This window comes from Meriones unguiculatus, chromosome 3 (genome assembly GCF_030254825.1).
Source record: "Meriones unguiculatus strain TT.TT164.6M chromosome 3, Bangor_MerUng_6.1, whole genome shotgun sequence".
In the NCBI taxonomy this organism is placed as follows: Eukaryota; Metazoa; Chordata; class Mammalia; order Rodentia; family Muridae; genus Meriones; species Meriones unguiculatus.
Genome location: NC_083351.1, coordinates 71,134,431 through 71,152,600, shown reverse-complemented (window position 1 = coordinate 71,152,600; position 18,170 = coordinate 71,134,431). Strand labels below are relative to the sequence as shown.

At 36.7% G+C, this 18,170-nt stretch overlaps 1 protein-coding gene across 7 annotated transcripts in view; it reads left to right on the top strand.

The window, feature by feature from the left end:
• Cnot4 (CCR4-NOT transcription complex subunit 4) overlaps positions 1-18,170 on the top strand; it is a 107,217-nt gene that overhangs the window by 63,387 nt on the left and 25,660 nt on the right. For 4 of the 7 annotated variants that reach the window (XM_060380176.1, XM_060380173.1, XM_060380174.1 and 1 more), the window contains exons 7-10: positions 3,094-3,227; positions 10,530-10,587; positions 11,928-12,177; positions 14,488-14,985. In XM_060380176.1, coding sequence (XP_060236159.1) covers positions 3,094-3,227; positions 10,530-10,587; positions 11,928-12,177; positions 14,488-14,985 — 940 coding nt within the window. The remainder of the gene's footprint in view (positions 1-3,093; positions 3,228-10,529; positions 10,588-11,927; positions 12,178-14,487; positions 14,986-18,170) is intronic. The other 3 variants (XM_060380177.1, XM_060380175.1, XM_060380179.1) reach the window with 1 other exon arrangement.

The following is an 18,170-nucleotide window of genomic DNA, read 5'->3' as shown; positions in this document are numbered from 1 at the left end:
TGGACTCATTCTGTAGTCCAGGCTGGCCTCAAACTCACAGGCTGCCTGCTTGTGCTTCCTGAGTGCCGGGATTAAAGCCGACACCATGCCCGGCCTTAGTTGGGGTCTTTGTTGTTGCTTTTGTTTGGTTTGGTTCAACCTCTACTCTTTAGAGAGCATTCTAGAAAATAATAATCTGTCCAATGATGTTGATAGCATTTTCAAGCAGTGACTCTCCTTGGAAAGTGTACACAGAGTAGTCATTGCCCTGTAAAAGGTGACTTGAAGGCTTAATATCCTGTCTTCTTTTTTACATTTCCTCTTCTCCTGTCTCCTTTCAATTTGTAGTATAAACATGCTTTACAAGTAAAAATGTTGACCATACGGCATATTAAAATGAGGATTATACCAAAGCACAATGCTGCAGTTCCCTTTTATAGATGAGGACTTCAGATTGTTGCTGAATCTTTTGCTGGACTTTTGCAGAAATACTTCTCATTTAGAAGGTGGGGGGCATTCATTGCTACTTTTTATTCCAGGTCAAACTAGAAAAAAATATAAGCTCCTTTAAAGGCAGATTGAAAAACAGCATGAAGTTTTATCTCTTTTGACTTGGAGTTAATGTAGATTAAGTCCCATTATAATAAACGAATTGGTGATTCTTGGCAGTATTGTCTTTGAAATTCAAAAAACAGTGTTAAAAATAATGTTATTCAACACGTCAGACAAAATACATCTTTTTCAGTTAATACTTTAAAAGTTTTGCATGTTTATGAGTGATTTTTTTTAAATGAAACTGTTTTCTGAATATGTGAGCATATATGTAGGGCATATATGAGTATGTACAGGTCCCCTTGCCTTTGCATGTGTGTGTGGAAACCAGAGGAACACATAGAGTGCCTCCACCATAAGTTTTGAGATAGGGTCTGTTTGGTTATCTGAGACTGGCTGACTAAGAAGTCCCAACCATCTTACTGCCTTTTCCGTGCATGTTCTATTTTGTTTACACACACACACACACACACACACACACGCACATATGCACATATATGTACACACACATGTGTTAACCTTGGATGAAATCTAGATAGCATTTCAAACTGGATTTTAAGTAGCATTTACATACTCGACGCTATTACAGTGAAGATTTGTCTAAGGATTTCCAAATCCAAGTTGATCTCATGTAAGTCTGTTATTGAACTATAGGAGAAAAATGCATGTGATGGGGTTTTAACTGCCTCTATGAACTGCACCAAAATCACTTACATCTCAGGCTAAGCCTGTAGATGTTTTAAAGATGAAAAATTCACATCTGAAATATCTTAAAACTGATTATATTCTTTTTACCTGAGTTTAAGAATTATTTTGATAGTTTCTTTGCTGAAATATTTCTCAGTATGGAAAGCTAATTTGAGTAAGTTGTACTATTGCTAAACCCAAAAACTTATCATTCCTTTACTATACACTCAAAATGGAATGACCAACTTGATGTTAGAATAGAGAGCAATGTAGTATGTGCTGTAAATGATGCAATTGTTTGTGCTCAGTTAGATGATCCTACCTTCCCTTCTTATTGGATATTATTCAGCTGTATTTTCATTTTACCACAGGTACATAAGTCAAAAGTCCTTAAATAGTTGATATTCCCATAGTAAGTGAAATATCTTTTTAGTCAAGACACATTCAGATGGTAAACAGCCACTCAGAAGTTTTTTTTTTTTAATTGCCATTTATTTTTGTTTACAGTTTGCTTCTACAGTGAATCTTTGTGTAATTTGTCCTGTACATTTGTGGCTTTGCCTTCTGATAGAAAGCTGTCCCAACTACAATAAAGAGCCTTTTCTTGAATGTACAATGGGTGCCAGCAATTTTTTTGTAAAGACCAGCCTTATAAAGTATTTTAGGATTTCTAGTCTCTGCAGCATCTGTCACTGCACTGCACTGTCCCTCTCCCCACATTTCAGTCCAACTTTGTAGCAAGAAAGCATGTAGAGAGTGCAAGAATGAGAAACAGACTGTGTCCCAGGGAAGCACTGTTTATAAAACAAGAGACTGGTTGTAAATGGCTTACCTCTGGCTTAGAGTTTAATACATTAATTTTTATTTTGTTATTGATAGGGAGAAAGTAGAGAATAAAAACAAATTAATGGCATTTTAACCTGGTATCAAGACAAAGTGTCCAAGAAAACTGTGGATTCATTATGTTGTTGATCATTAAATAAAACCAGAGATCTGTTGATAAATTTTGTCTCATCATCAGATGTTCTAGTTTCCTTTCAGTAGGTGTGACAGACCGCACAACCAAAAACAATTTATGGGAGGAAAGGGTTTTATTTCAGATTCCATGTGTTAGTTCATCTTTGAGGGAAGTCAGACAAGAACTCCTGGAGGAATGCTGCTTTCTTTCCTGCTGATACGCTTATACATAGCTCGTTTTCTTTTATAGTCCAGGAGTAGTACTGTCTACAGGGGGCTGGGCCAGGCTCTCCGACACCAGTTAACATTGCCCATAGGCCAGTTGGCATTCCTTTCTTTGGTGCTTATAGGTGTGTCAAGTTGACAACTAAAGCTAACTGAGGCATCAGAAAACTCAGTAGAGATCTATTAGAGGACTTAGTTGTATGAAAGAAACTGGAAGTAGTTTAAATGTTTGTGTTATACTTATTTATTAATTTATTTGTCTGTGTACGTGCACATGAACACGTAGCCCAGCACATATGTGGAGGTCAGAGGATAGCTTGTGTGGGGTTGGTTCTCTCTGACCATGTGTGTTTTCCAGGGCTCAAACTCAGGTTGATAAGTTTGCCAACAAGTACCTTTACCCGCTGAGCTATTTCAATGGCCTCCTTCTGGTGCATTGATGTAGTGAAATTGCTCTCTACATATATGGTGCTGATGGAATGTGTTGGTCTGTGGAGTATCTGTAGTGTCACTTGGTTGGAATAACTTGTTGGTCTGAAAGTTTGGTAGGATCATCCTTAGGATTTTTAACTCTGTGAAAAAACTCAAATGCTCTGTTTACGGTACTTAATAATTCAGAAGGTAACCAAGCATTTCATACCAGAATTTTTTTTTTTTAAATCCCACTGCAGTTTTAATTTCTTCTTTCATTAGGCGGGTAAACACCAAGAGTATGAACAGAAGCTACTCCAGGAATTATATAAATTAAATCCCAATTTTCTTCAGCTATCTACGGGTTCAGTTGATAAGAATAAGAACAAAGTGACACCATTGCAGAGGTATGATGCGTAAGTACTGATATTACGTAGTCAGATGTCTTTCCCTCCTGTTTGTCATTCTTTCCATCGTGTATGTTTTTTAGGCAAAATTCATAATAAGATCTATCATTTATGCACCATTTTCAGCTATCTAGAAATGTCAGGTCATACTTTCTGAGTGTGATTTTTATTTTATTTTGAGGCACTAGCCTCACTGTCCTGGAACTCACTATGTAGACCAGGCTGGCATGGAACTCATAATAGAGATCCTCCTGTTTCTGCCTCCTGAGTTGTGGGATTTAAGGCATGGCTAAGTTTGAATTTCTGTTGCTCACTGCTCCCTGGTAACACTTAGCTTCTTGATGGCTTCACTTTCAGCTCTTATTTACAGATTAACCTGAGCCCAGAGACACCTTTCGTGTTGAAGTCAGAGAGCCTAGTACAGTTCTCTCATCTGTAATCCTAGCAGGCTGATACAGGAGGGTTACAAGTTTGAAGTCACTGCCTGAGCTACATAGCAAGTTCTTGACTTTTCTTGGGCTTTACAAAATAACCTGTGTTGGGTAAGGAAAAAGAAAATCAAGGAGTGTTAGATGTTGAAAACTTTTTTCTCTCTGACATGATAAAGGAGAAAATATATTATAAAAGAAAAAGTGGTGTCTTTGTAAGGTGCTGTGTGTTTGAGTTACAACTATGCATGGCCATTTAGTCTCGGGAAACACTGGTGTCATATCCTGTGAGGAGATATAGTTAAATAATTTTGGGATTTTACTGTATCCTAAATATTCTTTAAGTGATGTTTTAATGTTCAGTTTTAAATAGTAGAGTCTGGTGTCTAGTAAAGTAAATATCACTAAATATCAATAAAAATTACGCAGATAATTGTCAGTCTTCAAACATTTTTGTTTTTAAAACATTTGTGTGTATGTGTTTAAAATTTTAAAGCAGATGTCTGTTCCATTTGATGCAGAAGATTATTTAAATATTAAGGACTATTTAAATGTGTTTTTTATACATTTACACATAATGGCTATGTGTATATATATATATATATCAATATGTAAATAGAATTCAGCATAAAACATAAAGTCACTATAGTAAATAATGTGAGGAAGTTAGCAATAGAAGTTAAATCCAGCTTTCTCCTTGGGTTGAACAGACTGACCCTCTTCTTGGAAAATTGTACTACTCTTTTTGGATGATGAGCCATATGCTCATTACCTACCACTTCTGTGGGTGCTTGATAAAAGATTGAAATTTTTATAGTAAATATCTGTTATTCTCAGGATTTATAAACATCATTTTCTTACTAAAATAGTTTTCTTTATGATTATGTTGCTTTGAAGCGATGGAATTCAAGTGGTGAGAACAGAAAAGTAGGAAGCCATGTAGTTGTAATGCATAAGGATGGGTAGTTTATTTTAGATTTTGGGGGCTTTTATGTAGATTGAGACATTATTTGTGCAACAACTGAAGATTATAAAGGAATAGTATCTGGCTGGGTGACTGTGCTTGCAGACACTGAGTTAGAACCACAGGGTGTACAAACCACAGAGTATAAGTGGTCATGGCTTGATGTGGCTCACATAATTCATGCGGGAAAATGAAGATGCTAAGTTCAGACTGAGGTAAAAGGGAGATGTAAATAAAATGTGATGTGCTTATTTAATTGTAATAGTTCTGTGTGGCAGATACTGTCATTATTACTGCAGTTAAGAAAACTAACTCTGAGTTAAGTGTTAGCAAGTATTCAACACAAATATGCTATAGAGACCAGATTCTGACTGAAATCCCTGTCACTTTAAAGACTAAAATCATCCCACTTTGCCATCATTTAAAAGTTTAAGCTGTGCCCAAATTTTAAAGGAGAAGTTGCAAGAGAAGGGTTTGCTGTCAGGCACATTAATTTCATTAAGTGAAGTCATATCATAACCATATGTGTTTTGACTGAAAAATGTGTTGAGGCATATTAGAGTTTTAACTTTCAAAGAGTTGATAGTGTTTTTTTGGTTTTTTTTTTGTTGTTGTTGATAGTGTTTTAAACTTCCTTTATCCACAAATAGAGGGCACTGGTATATTACGTAGTAAAGGTATTGGAAGGAAAAGTTCTGTAGGAATTGCATCAGTTTTTATTCCATGGAGAGAAAGTGTATTTGTCACCACCACCATCATAGTTATTGTCATCTTTTTGTGGTGGTGTGGATCAAATCCAAGCCTGTGTGTGCTAGGCAAACGCTTCACCACTGACCACCATCTCCAACTTCCTTTAGAAAGAGCATGGCTATAGATAGGTGGCTATAGATAGGTGGCATCTGAATGCCTTACTAATAAATTAGCCTGGAAGAATTAGTGCATTAATCCTGTTCTCTGTATTCCTTGGCATTACTTGGTACCTTTAAGACTCAAAAAAAGGTGTAGTTTGTCAAAAATGTACAAGATACTCTGAAGCAGAGCTTGTTAAGCATGAATAGGTATTAAGATATATATGAACGGTGAAATTTTATTCAAAAATTTACTACTACATTGCTTTCATGTGGAGACAGTGCTGTGCTGCCAGCTAGAGGGCTGTAGGTGAACTTATGAATAGCAGAAAACAGTGACACTCAAAGTATAGACAGGACCTTCATAAAAGTAGCCAGAAAGACTTTCCTCTTTATTATAGACAAACAACTTACAATCTGCATTTTTATTTTTACATAAAACTCAAAACTATTTATTAGTTAAATGGGTGATACTCTGCTAAGGTTGGCTACTTAACATTAAAATTAGCTGATGGCTAGGGGTTTGTCTTTCTGTCTTTTAGTTCTTGTAAGTCCCTGTCCCATTCTGGTTTATCTGGACTTACTGCACATGTGCACACGTAGTGGGGAGCTAGTATGTGACCTGGGGGATTTTACTCTTTCAGGTTGACTTTAGTTTTAATAAGTTATTAAAGCCAATCATTGAAAGTATTTGTTTAGAAAGTTAGATGAAACTGTGGGGTAATGGGATGCCCACTTCATAGTAACTAGTACCAGAGACTCAATGGTAAAAATGAGGCAGTTTGTGATCTTCCAAGGTAGGCACCAACTCAAAGTGACAGGCAGGCTGATTAAGCACTCCCATTATTAACAAAATGGTCGTTGTTTTCTTCCTTCCTTCTTCCTGCCTCCTCTACCTCATTCCTTCTCCTCCTCTTCTTCTTCCCTCTTTTTTCTTTTGTCGTTTTGCTTTTTTCATCTTTTTGTTTTATTCAGACAGGGTTTCAGTAAGGGCTTCTCTGTATATCGCTAGTTGTCCTGGAACTCACTCCGTAGACCAGGCTGGGCTCAAACTCACTGATCAACCTGCTTCTGCCTTCCCAAGTGCTGGGAATAAAAGCCTGTGCCTTCACAGCCTAGCAAAATGATTATTCTTATATTCCTAATGAGGGTCCCTTCCCCTCTTCATCATTTGGTGAGTACTCAGGGAGGGGTCTTCTTATTTACTTATTTATTTATTTATTTATTTATTTATTACTCAGGGATTTATTGATTGATTGATTGATTGCAATTTATTCACTTTGTATCCCAGCTGTAGGCTCACCCTCATCCCCTCCCAATCCCGTTCTTCCTCCTTCCCTCATCTTCTTCTATGCCCCTTCCCCAGTAAACTGATAGTGGAGGACCTCCTCCCCTTCCATCTGACCCTAGCCAATCAGGTTTCACTAGGACTGAATGCATTGTCTTCCTCTGTGGCCTGGTAAAACTGTTAACTTCCCCTTCCCCCCAGTGGGAGGTGAGCAAAGAGCCAGCCACTGAGTTCATGTCAGAGACAGTCCCTGTTCCCCTTACTGGGAAATTCATTTGGATACTGAGCTGCCATGGGCTACATCTGTGCAGGGGTTCTAGGTTATATCCATGAATGGTCCTTGGTTGGAGTATCAGTCTCAGAAAAAAGACCCCTGTGCCCAGATTTTTTGGTTTTGTTGCTCTCCTTGTGGAGCTCTTGTCCTCTCCAGGTCTTACTATCTCCCCCTTCTTTCATAAGATTCCCATAAAATTTCATAAAATTTTACTTTTACTTTGAACTCTGCCCAAAATTTTGGCTATGAGTCTCAGCATCTGCTTTGATACCCTGCTGGGTAGAGTCTTTCAGAGGCCCTCTGTGGTAGGCTCCTGTCCTGTTCCCTGTTTTTCTCCTTCTTTCAATGTCTATCCCGTTTGTCTTTCTAGTTGTCATCTTACCCAGGGTCCTCCTTCTTGCTTAGCTTCTTTAGATGTACAGATTTTGTTCTGTTATCCTATATTATATGTCTAATATCCATGTATAAGTAAGTGTATACTGTGTGTGTGTTTCTGCTTCTGGGATACCTCACTCAGGATAATCTTTTCTAGATCCCACCATTTGCCTGAAAATTTCATGATTTCCTTGTTTTTAATTGCTGAGTAGTATTCCATTGTGTAAAAGTACCACAATTTCTGTATCCATTCCTCGGTTGAGGGACATCTAGGTTGTTTCCTGCATCTGGCTATTACAAATGAAGGTGCTACGATCATGGTTGAGCAAATGTCCTTGTCTTTTGGATATATGCCTGTATATCTTGAGGTAGCACTATTCCTAATTTTATGAGAAAGCGCCAGATTGATTTCCAAAGTGGTTGTAAAAGTTTACATTCCCACCAGCAGTGGAGGAGCGTTCCCCTTTCTCCACAGCCTCTCCGGCATGTGTTGTCACTTGAGTTTTTGATCTTAGTCATTCTGATGGGTGTAAGATGAAATCTCAGGGTCATTTTGATTTTCATTTCCCTGATGACTAAGGACGTTGAGCATTTCTCTGCCATTCGATATTCCTCTATTGAGAATTCTCTGTTTAGCTCTATACCTCTTTTACAGAAGCTTTTTAGTTTCATCAGGTCCCATTTATTAATTGTTGATCTTAGAGCCTCTGTTGTTGGTATTCTGTTCAGGAAGTTGTCTCCTGTGCCAGTGAGTTCTAGGCTTTTCCCAATTTTTCTTGTAACTGATTTAGTGTGTCTGGCAAAGTTTTTAAATCCTTCATGAAAATATTCTTTGGTTGGTTGACATTGACACTAAGGAAGAAAGGGATATGAAATTCTTAGCATTGACTTTTGAGACAAGTTAGGGAAAGGCTCAATTTATCTGACTATTTAAAGCTAGCAGCAGAGGCCCAGTAACATGACACTGCTTGTGTACAGATAGTTTTGAGTTTTGGATTCTTTGTCTTTAAAATAAAACATTGAAATTTTACTTGGACTTCTTATAGTTGTAAAATCTGGTAACTTGAGAGAGTTGGGAGACTTGAATCATTTTCACTATGTCCCTTCTTTTAATTCTCTCTGTTACTGGATCATCAGTAACCAGGTGTCCTACTTTGCCTTCTGCTGCTGAGATAAACACCATGAGCAGAATTTTACAACTTGAGGAAAGGGCTTATTTCAGCTTATGACTTCCCAGTCCCTCAAGAGAAGTCTGGGCAGGATCTGAGTCAGGAACCAAAGCAAAAGATCATAGAGGAATGCTGCTTACTGGCTTGCTGTTCATAGTTTACTTAGCTTGGTTTTTTTATGCAGTCTGAGACCATCCGCCCACGAGTGATACCATATGTAGTGGGCTGGGCTCAGAAAACAAAACAACCCCCCCCCCCCCAAAAAAAAAAAAAAACGGTTATAGACTTCCCTACAGGCCAGTCTGATGGAAGCATTTTTTCAGCTGAGGTTCATTCTTCTCAGGTGACCCTAGCTGTGTCAAATTGACAGAAAGCTGACAGCATGCCAGGTGTTTTAATTTATACTCATAGAGCCATAATCTCTAGAGATAATGATGGGATAGGCTTTATGCTCTAAATAAACTGGCACATGCTTATATATTTAGTTTTTGAAAAGTTCACTAGTACTTGATTTCAATTGTTCAGAATAGAACTCTAAAAAGTTTAGCAAAATCTTTTATGAAACTTCATAAATTGTATCTACAGGGATTGATACATACTTTTTCTGGAAATGATGTTTATTTGTATGTGTTTGTGCATGTGAGTACATATGGTAGAAAGAGAGAGCAGACTCCAGCAAGTTGTCCTCTGTTGTTCATGTGCTGCTTGCATGTGCACACGTGCACACACAGACAAATGAAAAAAATTGTGATAAATATTTCCACTATTCTCTTCCTTCTGCCTTCTCTTCTGTCCTTACCATATTTTTGTTGTTTGAACTAATGCATTCCCTATCATATGAAGTTATTTGACCTATGTTGTTTCTACCTTTAATGTTGTTCTTCTTGTCCTTTTTTCCCTTTTGTGTATAAATCTTTTAAACATTTTCTGTTAAATAGTTTGATAACTGACCCTAGTGTCCAGAGTCTAGTGTGTGTGTCTAGCAGCATCTCTGTAGAAGATACACTTGGGATTAAGGTTGAGTACTAGCCCTTAAGTTCATTAAGAGCAGTTACTTATAGTAATATTTATAAGGTGACTCTGCATGGAATAAAATAATTTTGAAGAAATCTGTAACCTTAATTTGCTTCTGTATTTCTTTGGACACATCTGGTTATTTTTTTCATGTTCTGAACTAAGTGGAATTAGTTATAGAAATTATGTTATTAGGTTAGTGTTATACTAAGGATTTTTATTTTGTCTTTGAAGGAGACACATTAAAATGTACTTCAATTCACAATTTATTTTTTAACCATTGTACAATATTTTCTTTATATGATGATAAATGTTAATATTTTTATCAGAAAAATTTGTTTTTATTAAAATATATGTCATTTATTTTGCTTGTGTCTGTATAATATGCACACTTGCTTTCTGTTCCTACAATCAGGATTAGTATACATACAAGTATTAAAAGAAATGTATGGACCCAAAAAGCCTATAGACAGTATTTCTATACTTTTTGTCCTCTGTCATATATATAGAAAAATAAGTTAATCACTGTTTCGAAACCTATAATGAATGTTTTGATTGCATGTACAAAACTAAATGATGATTATAGTTTATTACGTACTAATTGGAGTAGTGTCTGGTTTGGTTTTTGCAGTGCTGGGGATTGAACCCAGGCCCTTTCGCATGCTAGACAAGTGCTGTCCCATTGAGCTGCACTTCCAGCCTACCCTCACAGCATTTCTAAGCAGCTCTTTTTGTCTTTTTCTCCCCTCCCCATGAGTCATTGGGAGGAGAGGGCTGAGACCTTCCCTTGTACTTTTGAACAGTTAACATCTTACATGAAGTCTTGCATTATAGTGGCTCAAAAAACATTAAGATAACAAAGTGTTTATTTTTACTTTGGGGAGGTTTTTGTTTTTAAATTGTGTTAAAATTATTTACTCTTCCTTTTACTCAGTTTGTTTTCTTTTACAGCCCCATTGACAAACCTTCAGATTCTCTCAGTATAGGGAATGGTGATAATTCCCAACAGGTAAGATGTAGATAAAATGTCTTTTCATTTATCTGCTGTACCCTGAAAGCAAAGTATTGTATGCAAACAACTTTTTCAAACTGAATAGTATTTAAAATACTAAGACAATTTAAAATATCTAGATGGGCTGCTTTGTTAAATGTATCATTGTTAGCTTTCTTTCTATATAGCGTGCACAGGGCATTGAGTTAGTCCTTTCTTAATAAGTCAGAATTACATTGAAAACCACATACTGTTGTTTTTAGTATCCTTCAAGTCTGCTACAGTTTTGATTGCATTAAAATGGTTTGCAGCCAGCTTGCCTTCTGAGTTCTTTCTTTGGAGTTGTTTATTTTGTGGGGTATGTTCACAACCCACAGTTCTTTAGCGGTGCTAAGAATTGAACATAAGTGCCTTTTGTATGCTAAGAAGTGAACAATTGCAGTTCTAACCCTATGACAAGGATTAAGTACTTTTTCCCTCTGTTAACTTTTTATTAGTAGTATTGAGTTGATCAGAACAGCATATTTTGGAGTCATCTCAGAATAATTTTTCATGTATTCCTCCATGAATGTTTGTAACATTAAATAAACTTACAGTAATCTTAGTCATGCTTCTTATTTTCCAAAGACATTTTGTATAAATAGTGCACAGGTACAGAGGAAGAGAAGTATATTACTGTCCTTCAGAGCATGGAATTAAATACTTTAGAATCACATAAAAATTTACCCTCTTTGTAAGCATGGGTTTTTAAAAAGAATTTGGTCAGTTGGTTGTTGGTTTTTTATTTGTTTATTTTTGATACTGGGGTCAAACACAAGGTCTTATCTATGGCTATATGTCAGCCTTCAGAATTATTTTGTAATGACTGGGAAAACCTTGGTTAGATTTTCCTTTATTTTGATTAAAAACAGAAATACTAAAATTGTCTAAATTTGCAAGAGAAGATAGTCATTGGAGTCATTCACTCTCTTATTGTCAGTTTGAGCATTCCTGATCATTTATCTTTGCCCCTGAAGGTTTTCATTCATGAACAGTGCTATATAATGAAATCCTAGACAGCAAGAATTAGAGGTGTGGTTGGGGAATTGGAAAGTACAAGAAGTAAGATTGTAAAGGAAAATGAGGCCAGCTTAGTCTTTTCAGCCACAGTTGTTTTTTGTTTTGTTTTGTTTTTATCCCCCAGAAATATAAGTTAATGAATTGCTTGCTTTTCTGAAATTTTATACTTTGATTAAAATGTCAAGTGTTCTGGTTTGAAGACCACTATTTGAAACAATTTATTTGCAAATGTTTTAAATTGTGATTTATGAAGGTATAAACTTACATCAAATTCTTCCTTTTTTATTTTTTTAATTTAGATATCTAACAGTGATACGCCTTCACCACCACCTGGTTTATCAAAATCCAATCCTGTCATCCCCATCAGTTCATCCAATCACAGTGCAAGGTCTCCTTTTGAAGGGGCAGTAACAGAGTCACAGTCATTATTCTCAGACAATTTTCGCCACCCCAACCCTATACCAAGTGGGCTTCCTCCTTTTCCCAGCTCTCCACAGACACCCAGTGATTGGCCTACAGCTCCAGAACCACAGAGCCTCTTCACATCAGGTATATAACAACATTGCCTAGTGTTAGTAATCAGACTCCGAGAAACTGACAGACCCAGTGAGATACATTTTGGTTGATATATTTCTGGTTTTGTTTGTTTGTTTGTTTTTTCACTCAAGTCCCATTTTTTTAAAATATGAATTATGTAAACTACATGGAATTAGGTAGTATGTAAGTTGTGTTGCCTAGAAATTACTGTGTTAGAGAACAGATTTCTCTAGAAATAATTTGTTCCATTTTCTCAAATAAAACCTCACTGCTCAGCTTTATTTGTAATAGCCAGAACCTGGAAACAACCCAGATGTCCATCAACGGAGGAATGGATACAGAAATTGTGGTACTTTTACACAATGGAATACTACTCAGCAATTAAAAACAAGGAAATTATGAAATTGTCAGGCAAATGGTGGGATCTAGAAAAGATCATCCTGAGTGAGGTATCCCAGGAGCAAAAAGACACACATGGTATATACTCACTTATAAGTGGGTACTAGACCTATAAGATAGGATAAACATACTAAAATATGTACACCCAAAGAAGATAAACAAGAAAAAGGACCCGGGGTAAGATGATCAATCCTCACTTAGAAAGACAAATGGGATGGACATTGGAAGTAGGAGAAAACAAGTAATAAGACAGGAGCCTACCACAGAGGGCCTCTGAAAGATTCTACCTAGCAGTGTATCAAAGCAGATGCTGAGACTCATAAACAAACCTTGGGCAGAATGCAGGGAATCATATGAAAGAAAGGGAGTTAGTATGACCTGGAGAGGACAGGAGTTCCACAAGGACCAAACATATCAGGGCACACGGGTCTTCTGTGAGACTGTTTGGCCAACCAAGGACCATGTATGGATATAACCTAGAACACCTGCTCAGATGTAGCCCATGCTAGCTCAGTATCCCAAGTGGGTACCCTAGTAAGGGGAACAAGGACTATTTCTGACATGAACTCAATGGCTGCCTCTTTGACCTCCCCGAGGGAGGAGCAGCCTTGCTAGGCCACAAGGGAGGACATTGTAGCCAGTCCTGAAGATACCTGATAAAGCTAGGATCAGATGGAAGGGCAGGACAGCCTCCCCCTGTCAATGGACTTAGAAAGGGGCAGGGAGGAGATAAGGGAGGGAAGATGGGATTGGGAGGGTATGAGGGAGGGGGCTATGGCTGGGATACAAAGTAAATAACCTATGATTAATATAAAAAAAAGATAAAAATTATTAAAAACACAAACAAACAAACAAAAACCCCTCACTGCTCTGACTGGGCATGATGGCTCAAGCCTTTAATCTCAGTAGAGGCAGGCGGTTTGAGGCTAGCCTTGTCTGCAAAGCGAGTTCCCAGGACAATCTGGACTACGCAAAGAAACCTGTCTAGAAAAACCAGAAGGAAAAAAACCATAAAACAAAAACAAAACAAAAAAAAAACCCCAACAAACATAAATGAAGTTAAATCAGATTTGTGTTTATTTAGTCAAATTTAAGATCTTCTCCCACTTGCCTCATTGACAAATAAGTAATTTCTTTAATAGTAAAAAGTGTTGCCCCCTTCTTGCTATTTTATTTTTAAAAATTTGACATGTTTATATTTGTATGAAAGTGATGCTTTTACCGTTTTGGAAATTATTCTTTAACTAATATTGAAAAGCACAATATCAGCCACATATAGGAACTTTGATGTCTTTTACCTCATAGTCAGATGAAACTAGAGTGAAGGAAGGCTTGAGAATGGTTTCTATTCTCTTCCTTGAAGAGGCCTGGCTTTCCATCTTTGTCTTGCTTGTTTCAGAGGTGTCATACAGTCTTGGTGCACATTGACTGCCCAAGCAGAGCATTTGGGATTACAAAGCAGAGAGCACAGCACTTCTCTTCTCACTCATTTGCATTTGCTTATCAGTCTGAAAGATGGCCTAAATTAATCTGCAAAAGTTTCTGTGACATAGACAATTAAAAAAATATAATTACATTTTAGTTAATTTGTATACAATATAAGAATAAGCCTTACTAGCTAAAATCTTTTAGACTATATTACTTTATTTAAATGACATGCTGGCTTTGATTAGGAATCATTGGATATAATCTGGATGGCAGGGAAGTTTTCCCTTGTGATCAGTACAATCATTCTGTATCATTCATGCCTTGAACTTAATAATTCAACAGTGAAATCACTACTAGAAATTTAGAAGATCCTGGATTAGTGATCTTGCATGATTTTTACATACTTGTTTTCTATTGTCATATATCATTTTTAACATATATTGTGAAAATAAGACTGTTTATTTTGTGTTTATCACTGTTTTTTTTTCCCAACAGAAACAATCCCAGTATCATCATCTACAGACTGGCAAGCAGCATTTGGCTTTGGTTCTTCTAAACAACCAGAGGATGACTTGGGTTTTGATCCCTTTGATGTCACTCGAAAAGCCTTAGCAGACCTGATTGAGAAGGAACTGTCCGTCCAAGACCAACCTTCCCTTTCTCCCACATCTCTTCAGAACTCCTCCTCACACACTGCAACCGCCAAAGGTCCAGGCTCTGGATTCCTGCATTCCGCTGCACCTACAAATGCCAACTCTCTTAATAGTACCTTTTCAGTCTTGCCACAGAGGCTTCCTCAATTTCAGCAGCACCGAGCAGTTTATAATTCATTCGGTTTTCCAGGCCAGGCAGCCCGCTATCCTTGGATGGCCTTTCCACGCAATAGCATCATGCACTTGAACCACACAGCAAACCCCACCTCAAATAGTAATTTCTTGGACTTGAATCTCCCGCCACAGCACAACACAGGTCTGGGAGGGATCCCCATAGCAGGTAGGTTCATTTAAAGCCTCTGAGAATATGTATCACTCATGTCTTCAGGTTCTGGGTGGCTAGGGAGGAGCTACTGGGTAACAAGAGTACATAATAGTCTAAGAAATTTCTATGGAAAACCTTATATCTTTACCCTAAAAGAAGTTTTTTTTTGATTGAATGAATGCCTTGTAATATGGAGCTTTATAAGGATGGTGGAGTATTATACCTACTTATTGTTTGGAAGCATTTTATTTAATAGGGTAGTCACCAAGCCTTCAGATGATATGTAAACACAAAAAAGAAAAAGGTAGGCTCTGAAATTATGGCCAACACCATAATAAAAATATCTTGTGTTATATTCTAAAAGTAAAGTGGTTAAATTTTTTTAATCAAAATTAATGAGAGCATGAGGGATAAAGCCACTCTAACTGCTATAACTACTACTTATTTTTGACTGATACATACGTGCACACATCAAAACTTGCCATATTTGTATATAACTTAATACTTGAGAACTTCAGTTATCAATGTTTTATAAGCATATTACATGCCACAGACTTACTTTCTGTGGAAAATTGTTTAGGAGAGATTTTACCCTGTTTGTTGGCTATGTTTTTATTTCTGGGAATAATACATTAGAATTAAGAAGGTAATACAAGTTTAATGCCAGATCACTTCTGGTTTTGTGCTGCTACCCTTGAAGGTTTCAGAGTTTTGGGGTTTTAGGATCCTATGTAACATTTTTAAATGAAGTATTGGAAAGGAGTCATTCTGGTTTACTGTTTTTATGAAATTTGGGCTTTAGAGATGATGTGATAAAGTTTGTTCCTCCTGATTCTCTTCAGGTAGAACAGAATAGTTCTCAGCCTGTTGTGTACCTACACAGTAATTTGTTTTCATCCTGTCATGGCCTTTATTGTGTGTCATGCCATAGTGTTATTACAGTAATACATGTTTACAGTAAGGGGCCCATGGTCTTGTTTTCAGCAAGTTTGATAGGTAGACTTAGAACCATCAGTAGTCATTGGCTGTATTCCCTTAGTGCCAGCAACATTTCATGTTCTAGACAAGTAGCTAGGTCTCAGTTTGTTGTTATGGATGTAGTGAAGTTTAACAGTTAATTAGTGAACTTAATTTACATGCATTGGAGAGCACCTGCTATAGTGACGTGCTTATTTGGTGGGTTCATGATATTTGCTCACTGAATTATGAGGGCTCAGAGAAATTACTAGGTTGTAGGGAATCCAGAGTAGCATTTTTCAGTCCTTTTCTTATGACATTCACTTCCATTTCAATATACCTTTTCCTTTTCTTTCTTTCAGCATAGCATACTAGGTTGGATTTGCTTTCTTTCAATAATTTAAAAAGAAAATATTTTAATTTTTAGTAATGTGCCTTTTAGCCAGTCTTAATATTAAAAGTTAAAAATTCCCCTTTAAATATATCAAACATTACAAAAAATAATGAGCCAATTATATTTAACATTTCAGTTCCCTTTTACCCAACAATGAACTAGGTCATGTGGAGAATACAAAAGTATAAAATACAAGATTTAGTTTCAGGTAGTTCTTAGTATACTTGAGGAGTTAAAATGAAAATCTTATGTGAAAGTGGCTAACTGTATGTGTGGTCCTGAAATCTGAGAACAGCGTAGTTAATCACTGTTGGGGAGAAGTGTTTGAAGAGGTAGGAATTGATCTGTCATGTGGTTCTTGAAGTTCGGTTAGCAGCAAAAGAGAAAGTTCTTTTATGTTGACAGAAACTTCCTGAATAAAGGCATAGAGACAGATACTGTATGCCATTACAGTAAGCAGAACTGTTTTCTATAACAAGAGGTGCTTTTTAAATTGTAGGGATCAGATAGACAAGGAGATGAAGAACTCCGAAAGAGAAAACAGTGTGTACTTGAATTTTGGACTTTTCTTGTAGCCATACTTACTTGGTATCCTTGCTTGACTCACTAAGTGTCTATCTTTACCAGGATGTCTGTTCTTCCAGTTTCTGAGTCATTATCAAGAATGTTTCCAGATGTTTCAAACAGTAGATATTTTGGATTATTAGCAATGAGATATCTTTGAGTTGTTTAAGTGTAGGCCTTTTCATGTTAGGTTTTTAGGAATCCTCAGCTAAAATAGATACTTAAATGTAGCATTAAATAAAATTATAATTTTATTCTTTGTTTTTTTCCTCCCTTTGCCTATACTCAACCACAGAGAATTGAAAACTTTTTTTTCAGAGATGCTAAAAATGAAGTCACCAGCTTTAATTCTGAGTTACTGTTTGGTGTTGGGTGGGGAGAGTTAATCCAGATTTTTGATTTTTGGCCATGATTCTTGCTTGATATTTAAATGGTGACTTGTAACTAAACTTGTTATTAGATTATTTTTATAGTACTGAGGACTAGAAAAACTTAGTATTAAGTTTTTAGTATAGAAAAACTATTTAAAATTGTTAAGAGTCACACTAGAATCCTATTGAAATTAGTTAACATTTGACAGATGTCTCAGAAAGTCAGCGTACTAATAAGCCTTAGAATAGTTACATCATTGTAACTTGATGATTTAGAATTTTCAGTAACTATTAGAAATGAAAAAAAAATCTGAAAAGCTCTGTATATTTCTAATGCATCTAATTTAAAGCAGACTACCTAGGAAGTATCTCTCTCCCTCAAGTCTAGATGTGTTTGAATCGGATGACTGTAAGGAACTCAACTTTGCCTCCTCTGTAGTCTTTATGGTGCCCTGTTCAGCAGAGCTGCTTATTAATGCTTCATTAGTGGAGACTTCACACTGTTTGTGGGACCTGTTAAAATATACATGCTTCAAGCTACTCCCACCCTAGGAAAGAAAGGTACACATACTTACTCTTCAGCTGTGTAGAGCAAAACAGGGTCCTGACCTGGAGGAGCAAATCAGGTGGCAGCCACCATGTCATGCAGATACACATCTGTTTACTACATATTTGTATTTACGGTTTTATTTTTGGTTTATTTCAGTTAGTTGTAAAAACACTGATATATCTGAAACCTATCATGGGCAGAACAGTTGCCAGACATGTGACAGAAATTCAGCTTCCGTTCCTGTGTCTCACTGAAGATATCTTTGTGTTTTAAATTGGTTATTACTTTAGTATTTAAGTACTTTTAGCAGTGTTGTCTGAGCTTGCGCATCTGGTTTGCTAAGTTCACAAGGTTTTTGGAATAT